Genomic DNA, 12,738 nt, shown 5'->3' on the forward strand with positions numbered 1-12,738 from the left:
CAATTTTGACTTTTTACCATTAAGGGAATTGTCTTTTTTTCATCATTATTAAAAATCGTTCTCCCCAGCCACCTGAAAATACTGCAAAACAGCTACTTTTTGCTTGCTAACATGCATCTTGCATTCCATTTCACATTCTAGATTGATTAATTTTTATTCATTCCTATTCCATATTTCTTTGTTGAATATAATTAATTTTTATTTACTCTTCTTCCACATACTTTGTGTATAAAAAAAAAAAAAAAAAAAAAATTTTTTGGGAGAATGTCTAAATTATGCCAACGACAAACCAGAAGCTTCTCTACCTGCCATAGAACGTGTATAAAAGAAATCTGTCAGTTTCACACAGTAACATGTTTCTTTTAAGCTGGTTGCAGATATGTGAAGGTAAATCATTCAAAGACTGGAGCGTTCAATTCATTGGAACAGAAGTGGTGGATAAAATACAAACTTAAGGAAAGTACATCCTAAGATTGTGCAGCTGGCACATAATCAGTAATAACTGAATTTCTTTTTAGATTTGCCACACCTTAGAAAATATTATCTGAAGAAGGGGGTCTTGCCGGTAAATAGAGGTAAAGAAATGGTAACCTGCAACTGTAGTTGAAGGTTGTAAAGCATGTGATCTGCATGTGCTCAAGTGTTTGGTTTTTAATTCAAAGAGGTGAGATGCACAGAATGCTAGTGTGATGCTTTCAGTGTGCTAGACCTCAGTACTAAATAGTGGTTCTCGGGATCAATCAATAAAATTAGATGATTTTTACAGTCACAGGGAAAAAGTAAGTATGCCCAATGAGATGTTCTTTATATATGGACATATCAAGATTTGATCTCCATTTAAACTGTATTGTTATGCATTCGTATCAGAGGATCCCCTTCAGGGCTCATTCAAGATATGTTATACCCTTTGGATGATTTGGGGCATACAGGCATGAGTTCTGTCCTCTCCCTTTCCTCCCACAGTGTCCAGAAGATGCCTGTCGAGGGCATCGGATTCCAACCCTTCTGGTTGGTGACCCATAAATAATGAGCTGACCGGAAAGGGGTATCCCTTGCCGACTGAGCAGTCAGTGATTACGGAGCTCCTTGGCCAAACTTACAGAAGTAGGAAAGGCAAATTTAAGAGCCCTGGGAAGGCTTCCATTGTTTTCTGTTTATTGACTGTGTCATTGAGTGCTGTGTATTTCTTTGCACTTCAAACACTCGGAAATAAACCGGGTCAGCCAGTGTTGCACCCCAATGTTTCACCTGGGTTGTCCATTCCTCACAGGACCACAGTATCTATAGATAAAGTTGATGTAACTGGGGGGAAAAAAACAATAAAAATTTTACTTTTTAATAATCGGGTGGAAATGAACAGACATGCCATTGTCTGATGGAAAAACTTCATCCACCCTTGACTTGAATAGCTGGTGTTTCCTCCTCAAGTCAGTAGTTCTGCTGATTGTCTAGCAGTCTCTGACATTGACTGGCAAAACATTTTTCACACTCCTCAATGTAAAATTCTTTTAGCAACACAATGTCTTGGGGTGTCTTGTGTGCACAGCCTCTTTCAAATCCCCCAGGTCTGAGCTTTGGCTAGGCCATTCCAGATCCCTCCATGTTGTTCTTAGTGGATGGTCCTTAGTGGATGTACTGGTATGTTTAGGTTTGTTGTCGTGTTGCAAGGTCCATTTTCTGCTGAGCTTCAATCTTCTGACAGATGGTCTCTCATTATCCTCAAGCACCCTCTGCTACAATCCAAGTGGATTCAATGATGGTGAGCTGCCGAAGCTCTGAAGCAGCAAAGTAGCTCCAGACGGTTTTTGCCACACCTTACAGTTGAGCAGGTCGTCTTCATTTTAAAAGCATGGTTCAGTGTGAAGGGGCCTTCGGTTTGTGGACTACTTTAATTTTCCAGTGGTATTTATTTAAAGATATTTTAGCAAAAAATGCACGTGTTTTGCACGTTGTGAGAATACAACTGGATGGCTTTACACATGGCTTATGCAACACCACAAATGTGAGATTTTTTTCATTGACTTTTTTAATGTCTTTCTGTTGTCCAACATTTGTTACCATAGGTTCCCATTCTATCCGATACATTATTATCTCCATTCTGCCATCACTCCAAACCACTTATAAAAATATTATTTCTGGTTCGAGTATCATTTTAAGATGCCTAATATGTGCCAGGAAAACATTTTGTCAAACCATTCTGCTAACGCTAACACCACCACCCTGTGCTGTTGACTTGAGACACATTGGGTCCATGATGTCTATTTCACATTTTCACCTTACTATATCCATGTTGTAGCAGAAGATTTGTTAGATCAGGATACATTTTACCAATCTTCAGTTGGTCAGTTTTGATGATCACATTTTCTCTGTATTCCTCATCATCTTCTTTCTGGTCTGGAGCCCAGCATGATCTGCTGCTATAACACGGTTGCTTCAAGGCGTGATACATGGTATGCATTTAGAGATGTCTGCCTGCGCACCATTCTAAAGAGCTGTCATCCTAATGTTAGGAGACATTCATTTAATTTGAATAAGTCTGGCCATTCTCCTCTGACCTCCCTCATTAAGAGAACTGCTGGTCACTACAGATTGTCGGTTTAAAGACCTATTGTCTTGGTAGCTTGATCCTCCATGTTTGGCACCAGCAATCATATCACAACAAAAGTGGCTTAGTTCAGGACATCTTGTCTGTCTAATATTTGGTCAAATGACAACTAAATCTCTTCACTGTGCTTGCATATGTATTGAATTGCAGCAATGTGATTGGCTGTTTTGTAAGAGCAGGCTTTTTGTGTAAATAAGCAAGTGGCCTAAGTGAAGCAGCCATTTAGTGTAGTCTTTGTTTCTTTTCATCCAGCTGCTTTAGTAAAGTGTATAACAGTATTGAAAATGGTAATATTCTGTATTGAAGAAAAAATATTCTAACTAAAAAATTCTCTAAATAAAGTGTTAATAGTTATATGTGGTGAATTGGACTTTTCATGTTTGTAAAGGTGGATCATTCTGAAAGAGTTAATGTACCATGATAATTTAGAAGTGAACAGGGCCTCTTTCAGTGAATCTCCTGTATTTGTACCCTGAACATTCTGTTGTAACTCCCGTTAGGATGAAGCAATCTGAACCAAAAAGATACGCTACATACCTCTTGACATATGTGTAATCGATTGAGTTACATGAGATGCAGGAAGTGGTTTCCGTTTTCTGCCAGACACATTTTGATGCGGCGCTCCATATTCCTGAACATATCAGCAAGCGTCTCGGGTTTAATAGCAGCAATTTCACATTGGATGTTTTCCTTCAAATCTTCCACAATGCGAGGCTTGTTGAATAGACCCCAAAGGAAGATATCTGGTGGTGGCCAAAGCCACTTTGAAATGACCTTCCTTGCCAATGTGTGACACGTTGCTGGAAGTAACCTGTTAATTTGCGATTATCCAGTTGATTCTGATATCACTTAAGAGAATTGGTGACCCAATAGGTCGGTGCCATGAAGACACGCTGCTCATTACTGCACACCACCATCCTGATGAGAAGTTGAGTGACTGATTGAAGGGTTACGGACGGGACACACCCAGAAGTTGCAGACAGAGCTTTAACATTGCGACGACTGTCCGGCGCCTACCTCATCGCTCCAATACAGGGCCATCCCAGCTTGTTCGAAGCTCCATATACTGAGGAACACATGGCACGTTGTTTCGTTCAGATTGCTTCATCCTAGCGAGAGTTCTTACAGAATATTTGGGGCCTCTTTCCAGTAAATCTCCCTGTAGTTGAATGGGAGAATGTATACTGTACATATTTTAAAGTTTGAGCAAATGATCTTCAATGCATGGCTGTATGTAGTCTTTCAGAGACCAGTTATTGTAGTAAAGTTGGATATACATTGATTTATAGCATTAATGTTTTTTTATTTTATAGTGAGAGAGAAAAGAAAAAGCAATCATATTAACCATGTAAGTAATCCACGTTTTATATCCTTATTTTAGCATTATGAACAGGTAGAAGAACTAATTAATTTAAAGCATTTGAACAAGTTGGATTTTTTTTTTTGATTAAAGACATATTTTCTGGTAAATACTACATTATAAGGAACCTATTTTGATTTGACAAAGTAACAAGTTAAACTCTATAACGTCTCCCCCCAGTCTAAAGTGCTGTCAGCATTTAGTCCATAACTTATGCAAATAGCTTCATTAAAGTCAAATGAATTGTATTTACCTGTAATCTGTTTTGGAATATCCTGCTAGCTGTGTCTTATTATAATAGGAAGTAATAAAGCCTATACACTGCACCTTCTTCCATATTTGTTCCTAACAAATGTGATTTTTATGTTTATAAGGTGTCACCAGGACAGCTTTCCAAAAAGTATAGCTCCTGTTCTACAATATTTATAGATGACAGCACAGTCAGCCAGCCTAATTTAAAAAGCACAATAAAGTGGTAAGTTAATTAAATTGTTTTATAACTATATTTTGGAAAGTATAGAATTTAGAAATTTCATAATTTTCCCCAAACCAAGAGTTTAGAAATTTCACATTTATTAAAAATAAAAACTGAAATATCCCATTGACACAAGTATTCAGAAGATTTACTCAGCACTTAGTTGAAGCCCCTTTGGCAATGCTTACAGCCAGGAGTCTTCCTGGATTTGAAGATTTTTCTGCCATTTTTCTCTCTGGATCCTTTCAAGCTGTGCCACGTTGGATGGAGACCATCAGTGGAAAGCTGTTTTCAGGTCTCTTCAGAAATGTCCATTTGGGTTCAAATCCGGACTCTGGCTGGACAACTCTGACATTCCCAGACTTGTCTCTGAGCCACTCCCACTGTATGTTGACTTTACTTTATACTTACGGTCATTCTCCTGTTGGATGGTTACCTTCAGCCCAATCTGAGGTCCAGCTCTGGAGCAGGTTTTCATTAAGGATCTCTCTCTACTTTGCTCTGTTCAGCTTTTCCTCAACCCTGACTAATCTCACAACTTCGCAGCATGATGCTGTTTCCACCACACTTCACTAATGAAATGACATTGCATGGGTGATGAGCACTACCTGGTTTCCTTCAGACATGACATTTTGAACTGTTTGACCTCAATTCTATCTTGGTTTTCTCAGTTCACTGTCGGAGAGTCCTTCCATGCATGCCTTCATGTGTCGTGTGGACACTGCAGTTTTCATTAAGGATATCTTATAGTACTTTGCTCAGTTCATCTTTCCCTCAACACTGCCAAGTCTCCCTATCCCTTCTGCTCAAAAAACTACCCCACACAATGTTGATCATTGGAATGGTATTACATAGGTGATGAGCAGTACCTGGTTTCCTGCACACATGATGCTAATCTTGGTTTAATCGGACCAGAAAATCTTGTTTCTCTAAGTCTGAGAGCCCTTCCCGGTGCCTTTTTGCAAATTTCAAGCAGCCTTACCTTTGTCCTTTTATTGAGAAGAGGTTTGTGTCAGGCCACTCTGCCATAAATCCCAGATCAGTGGAGTGTTGCAGTGATTGTTGTCCTTCTGGAAGCTTCTTTCATCTCCACAGAAGTTCTCTTGCTTGAGCTTTTTCAGAGTGGCCACTGGGTTCTTGGACATCTTTCTTACCATGGCCCTTACCATCACTTTCTCAGTTTGGCTGAGTGGCCAGCTCTAGGAATGGTCATTGTTGTTCCTAGACTTATTCCATTTAATAATTATGAAGGCCACTTTGCTCTTGGTAACCTTCATTGCTGCAGGAACTTTTCAATCCTGTTTCTAAATTCAGCAGCCATTTCCCTTTGACCTCATGGCTTGGTTTTTTGATCCATTGTGGGACCTTCTATAGGCAGATGTGTACCTTACCTAATCTTGTCCATTTCAATTGAATTAACCATAGGTGGACTCAAACAAGGTGTAGAAACATCTCAATAATGAACAATAGAATGGGAGACAATTTTCAAATGTCATTAGAAAGGATCTGCATTCTTGTGTCATTGGGATATTTCAGTTTTTGGTTTTAGTTTTTTTTTTTTCTTTGTCATTCTGGGGTATTGTATTGAGTATTACTTGATGAGGGAGAACAAATAAATTTAAACGAGGCTGAATCATAAATTGAGAAAGTGAAGAGGTCTTCATACATTCTGAATCTACTGTATGTCAAGCTGCCGCTCATTTAAATAGTGTTTATTTTTTAACTTGTTATTCATCTGAGGAATGATGAATCCATTAAAGCATGTGCATGAGTTGAAATGCATTTATTTATTTTTTTTATGTTCACCTGTACTGTTCTGTATTTTTGTTTCTCTACTGTATATTAGTATTCAAGTTCTAATTCAAGCCTGTCCTACATAACCATCCATCCTGAGGTTTAGGCATTTCATCCCACTATTGCTCATACTGTTTTTTTTTTTCCTTCAGTGTTACTTTAGCAATATTCTACAATATTAAAAAAAGGTAAGAAACACTTTTTTATTGTCTTATTTTTCCTAGTATTTTTGTCCAAAGCTCATTTACAACTTTCCAAATAGTATGAATGGATAAAATGCTGGGCTTTGTCGTTTTAATTATAATATTTTTTTTTATCTCACATTTTTGTGCATGAGAGTAGCAAAAAGTGTTTTGCAATGGTAATGGCTAAAAAGGGTTACCAGGATAAAGAAAAAAATATAGAGCAGTTATTTATAACAATAGTGAGGATGCAGGGAGTAGAGTTGGCGAAGGTGGATGAGTTTAAATACTTGGGATCAACAGTACAGAGTAATGGGGATTGTGGAAGAGAAGTGAAGAAGAGACTGCAGGCAGAGTGGAATGGGTGGAGAAGAGTGTCAGGAGTGATTTGTGACAGACGGGTATCAGCAAGAGTGAAAGAGAAGGTCTACAGGACGGTAGTGAGACCAGCTATGTTATATGGGTTGGAGACGGTGGCACAGGAGGCAGAGCTGGAGGTGGCAGATTTAAAGATGCTAAGATTTGCATTGAGTGTGACGAGGATGGATAGGATTAGAAATGAGGACATTAGAGGGTCAGTTCAAGTTGGACGGCTGGGAGACAGTCAGAGAGGCGAGATTGCATTGGTTTGGACATGTGCAGAGGAGAGATGCTGAGTTTATTGGGAGAAGGATGCTAAGATAGAGCTGCCAGGGAAGAGGAAAAGAGGAAGGCCTAAACGAAGGGTGATGGATTTTGTGAGAGAGGACATGCAGGTGATGGGTGTAACAGAACAAGATGCAGAGGAGAGAAAGATATGGAAGAAAATGATCCGCTGTGGCAACCCCTAATGGGAGCAGCCAAAAGAAGAAGAGAATTATAATGTCCAGCTTAATTACAAAAAGTTATGCTCAGATATCCAGGGAGGACAGGAAAATAAAAACTCCAGTTGGTAGGATGTTGAAGATGAACCTGTTGGGGCACAAAGGCCAAAAGACCACCCAACCCCTTCTGGGTATTCTATATCCTATGTCACCATTAATAGGATACTCTTGTAGAGCTCTCTTCATCTTCTCATCATCTCAGGTGGCTGCAGCATACTTAGACCAGGGGACATGATGCACTGTGCTACCACCGTCTAACCAAAAAAAAAACCAAACACACACAAAATAAGTCAATAAGTTACAAGAGTGAATTACAATTTATGAAAGCAACTAATGTTCTCAACATACCCCTCACCCCCCAAAAAAACCCAAGGAGTATAAATGCTAGTGATACCTGTAGTATCTGTTAAGTGATTAGAAGAAGGCCAGTTTAAAGTAGTTAAGGGTTTTCAAAAGTTCCTTCAAAAATTAGGGTTATAATACAGGAGCCGTAAAACAATAGCCTGTTATCAAGGCAAAATGGTTCAAATGATGGAAATTAGTTTGGCATATTGTTTCGGTTACCTTAAATTTAGAATAATAAAATGTCAAGTTACACTGAAAGATTTCATCCCTGTTAGATTTTTCCACATAGATGCCTAAATTAAACTCCCAATTACACATGTGAAGATTATTTAGTCCATTTAAAAAAAACTATGGTTACTAGAACCAAAACTTTGAAAACACATTTCAGTAGAGTCCAGTAGGTGGTGCTCATCACATACTTTTAGATTTGCACATTTTTAATCCCTGAAAAAACTTCAGTTTTTTTTCTTTAGATAAATTCTGAAATAGCATCTTTTAGCAATTTTTATATTTCTAAATAAAAATAAAATTGTTTTATTAAAAATAAAATAATTTTGTTTTATTTTCTATCCCCCTCTATACCAGATTGCAAATGTATTCAATGTATTTTTTCAGGAAAAGATGGATATTTTTGTTGAATTGTGTATATTTGTCTGATTAATTACTGAAACTCATACTTTTCTAGGACTCTTCTTAAAAAGAGTGTTAACTACATAGTTATTTTGGCCTTTAAAGTTGAATGCCACCGTGATTTGAAAGCAAGCATTAGTGACTAGCGGCAGTGGAAACCCAACTCTGGATCTTGAGTGTTGGTACCCTTTTTTGAGTTGGCACCCCGTATTTACTTATGTTTCCCTCCCACAATCCAAAGAGTAGTGCACACTGGTCTGATAGTGTGGATGTGTCCTGACATGGATGGGCAGGTCCTGTTTTGCTCCTATGATGGGCTTTAGCTATCCCTACAACCAGAAAAAAAAAATCAGATACATAGAAGAGATGGGGAGAGGGATGCCTAGTATTATCATTATTAGGCTTTATTGCATTATTTCTTTTATTTAAAATCGCTTTTATTGGTTTGCAGCAGAACTGTTACTGAACTGTGTTACAGAGAAGGTAGAAAGAAGACAAACTTAATTCTGTCAGACAGTCGCTATCCCCTTTTCTCTAATTTCAGCTGTTGCCATCAGGCAGCAGATTTAGGTTTCTAAGGTTAAAGATCAACAGATTTAAGAACCCCTTTTTTATTCCCAAAGCTATGAACATTTTGATTCTGTTACTTGTAGAGATACTGCTCATTGCTATATTCTGAATTATTATTTTATGTACTGTTAAAGGTAGTTGTTAATCTTTGTAGTAATCTTGAATGTGTGTACTTATGACAGCACTCATTGTCAGCTGTTGTGTCTTGGCTTATTTTCTCGTTTCTGTGTAACAATGTCTTATGTTCTTGTACTGTCCTACTGCAAACAAATTTCACCCTGGAAAAATAGTTTATGTACCTTCCTTTCTAGACATTTAATAGCCACTGGTGAGATGGGCCATAGGAGGCAAAGCTGCAAAATAGTGCCATCTTCTGACAGAAGCACAATTAACATGCTGCTTAGACATCAAAAAGAGTTCTTTGTAAGCAATGTTGTTAAACATCGGAAACTTAATGGGGGGGGGTGGGGGGGGGAGATGTTTTAGTTCAGTATACATGTCTTATCAGTTTTATTTTCTGTTAAACTCCGTGATAAAACTTGTGGCCAAGATACTTCTGCTTGTGATCAATGATGTGCAACTGCCAATTACACTGATTATGTCCTGACATTTAGCTAAAAAAAATGTGTGCATTACAAAAGCAACACAAATATGTTTGATTTGGCCAGTAATGCACACAAAACATTAATTGAATTGAATGCAAAATCTTATAAAAACCAAAATTGTAGGCTATAAATATTTTTAAAAATGTATTCCAAATCTGTAGCCCACCTCATCTTTGTTTTATACGGCCCAGCTCCTTATCAGCTTGCATTTCCCTGCTGTACAACATGCAGACATTTTCATAAATTAGAATGCAGATCATTTTAGGAGTGAGTGGCTGAATCTCACACAAGTCAACCCTTTGTTAGCATTGACAGATGGGCAGAGTGTCGCTTATTCATGGACAAGATGCTCTCGTTAATTACTATGAGTTTTTAGGATACTTTAATATATGAAATTTTAGTATTTTACAGTGCTTGCACTACTTTTAGCTATTCATTTGATTTTGTTTTTCATGTATTGTGTGGTAAAATGAATTTCCCAACTAATGCATTATTTTTCAACAGGGACTCCAACAGATCACTTGATATTTTTGATGAAAAGCTGCATCCTTTATCGGTAGGTGTATCAAACACTCTACTGTTCTCAAAATGTAATTTCATATTTATTATAGAATGGGACTCTTGCCAAAAAAGTAATTTTTGGCAGATCCTTCTGACTTAGATTTTCAGTACATGTTTAAAGATTTAGACATTTTAGACACTGGACATTTGTACATTTCAATTCCCAGTTACAATCCCAGCTTGCCTGTGTCTTTTCTTCTGTCCCTTATTTTACTTGCTGCTTTTTTTTCCCCACCATTACCAGAGCAGTTACAAGGCAGCATCATGGGACCATGAATCATTTTTGTATATAACAGTGGAGGTCATTTGAAATTCTCAGTCATGTATGTCTGGAGCAGCTCTGAAGAACAGCAGCAGATGAAAATATTCTGATATGTGGCAGTGCTGCGAGGAGTGGAGACTGACATCTAATTTTTGTTTTTCTTTACCCCGTTACTGTATGTTTTAGAGTGTATGTGTAGGCCCACTCACGGAATTCTTAAACCGTGGACAATCACCAGTATCACAATCTCAATAATGATTTCTATCTACAGTGGGTGTTTGGGTGGTTAGTACTACCGCCTCACATGTAGGGTTTGCATCCTACGCTTTATTATTGTTTTCATGAAGTTTCCACATTCTCCTCATTCTGTGTGTGTGTTTGTGTGGTTTCTTTTTCTTCATATCCCCGGTGTATGTTGTGATGAATTAGTGCCCTGTCCAAGACTGTTTATTGCCTTGCACACAATGCTGTTGGGAAAGGCTCTGCAGCAGAACCCCAATATTTTGAAGATGACCACGTAGGTAGAAGGATGTTCTATTATGTTGGGTGCTGATGTGGGACATAACGGTGAAGAAACTGTCTCAATGCACAAATGAGAGATGCAATACGAGAATGGTCTAAAGTAACATTAACAAATGCTGTACCTGTTGTTTAGTTGAAGAGAGGGTGCCAAAGAAAAAGAATTCTTAAAAAAAAAAAAAAAAAAAGAAATATATATATATATATATATATATATATATATATATATATATATATATATATATATATATATATATATATATATATATAATGCTTACATTATAATAAAACCTGAAATCACTCTTTGCATGTTGTGTCCATTTAGAAAGAAGAGGTGCCTGAAGACTACCACAGGAATGATCCAGAACACCGGCACATTTATCGGTTTGTCAGAACACTGTTTAGTGCTGCTCAGCTTACTGCAGAGTGTGCAATAGTAACCCTGGTAAGAATATAACCACCTCTGCATGTTACTGAATATCTGGATTTCCTCTTGTTACATTCTGCTCCTCCACAAGTATATCAGTCATTCTGTCTTTGTTTTTAAACAGTGCATTTCACAGGGCACACAGTCTCCAAACAGATCAGTAAAGTTCATGATTTTTGTTACTCCACTGAATGCTTAGGAGTATTTTGTAGAAGCATTCTTTGTTATTTAATTTGTGAGTATATTGCTGAGCCTCTTTGAGTCTTCTGACTAAATATGCAGTCTTCCTTATATTAATGTTTGCTTTTCTCCACTGTGATTCCATCGTTCATGTTTGGGTTGTCTGTTGTGAACCGAGCACAATGCGGTTCTTACTTGCATGTCTCCCACAGACCACTAATATTTGTACAATACAAAGAGAAGACAATGAACACCACACTCTTCATTAAATATTACATTAGATAACTGGAAATAAGAAGCATACCTTAAGGCTAGTTTTTCAGTGTCTGTAAATCTAGTGGTACAGTCACTAATGGTCCAGAGCAAAGGAATGAGAAAAGTATCAGTCAAAATTTGATTATAGCAGAGCTGAATAAACCAACCATCAGAACATGCTATGGATGCAGGAGACTGGCTAAACATTTAAAGCATCCTTTTAGATTTTTTAAAATGCCCAGAATGTGTGTGTGATATCTTAAGAAGGCTTAAATATTTAGTAAGAGAGAATTTTAGGTATCCTCTCCTTCAGAAAGTTAGAAATGCCTTTTATCAACAAGTTGCCTAATTTGAAAACATAAATAGGAAGAATCGCTGGAAGAAGCAATTTTTTCATTTTATTAATTTCATTTCCCCCCCCCCCCCCCAGTGTCTAGTCCATTTAGGTCTTTCCTACCTTTGCCCACCACTAAATTTCCATCACACCCGACCCTCACCCTTCATCTTGCAGGTAGTGAACCCACAAGATGGTTCCACATTGTTGCTTCAGGCTGAACCCACCTGGATTATTTGGATTGCCTGACCACCAGGTGAAGCCACGTCCAAGCATGGCTCCAGAAGTGGGTCCCACTAACCAGGGCTGTGGAGTCGGTAGATAAATCCTTTGACTCCAACTCTGACTCCTTAGTTTCCGGTACTTCTGACTCCGACTCCTCTGTATTTAATACGCTAATGTATTTTCCATGTTGATTTAAAGAAGGCAGCATACACGTCATTTAACCGGCTAGGAAGCGGACTCTCTACCGTATTGGCCAGTTTAAACAAAAGACAAGAATCCCTCAACACCCATCAGGCCATAGCACACACCTCCACCTACATCATTACACTTGTTTACGCTCAAATGAACTTGTTAAACACATTAGATCTGAAATAAAATGAAAACACTTTTTGTAATGTACCATAATCCAGATTATAATATGTGAATGTCAGGTTGTATAATCGCTCATCTGAACTTCACACTAGTAATAACACAACTATGCACTGGGCTTTATTCTTACATAAGTACTTAATTATGACTTTTGTTTGTGAAATGGGACCTTTTGAA

At 37.9% G+C, this 12,738-nt stretch overlaps 1 protein-coding gene across 1 annotated transcript in view; it reads left to right on the forward strand.

The window, feature by feature from the left end:
- The window catches only part of ccnyl1 (cyclin Y-like 1), a 49,100-nt gene that overhangs the window by 20,711 nt on the left and 15,651 nt on the right, over window positions 1-12,738 (forward strand). Inside the window, exons 3-7 of the mRNA XM_051930323.1 lie at window positions 3,919-3,953; window positions 4,340-4,440; window positions 6,387-6,422; window positions 9,934-9,985; window positions 11,097-11,216. Coding sequence (XP_051786283.1) covers window positions 3,919-3,953; window positions 4,340-4,440; window positions 6,387-6,422; window positions 9,934-9,985; window positions 11,097-11,216 — 344 coding nt within the window. The remainder of the gene's footprint in view (window positions 1-3,918; window positions 3,954-4,339; window positions 4,441-6,386; window positions 6,423-9,933; window positions 9,986-11,096; window positions 11,217-12,738) is intronic.

Source organism: Erpetoichthys calabaricus, chromosome 8 (genome assembly GCF_900747795.2).
Source record: "Erpetoichthys calabaricus chromosome 8, fErpCal1.3, whole genome shotgun sequence".
Lineage (NCBI taxonomy): Eukaryota > Metazoa > Chordata > Cladistia > Polypteriformes > Polypteridae > Erpetoichthys > Erpetoichthys calabaricus.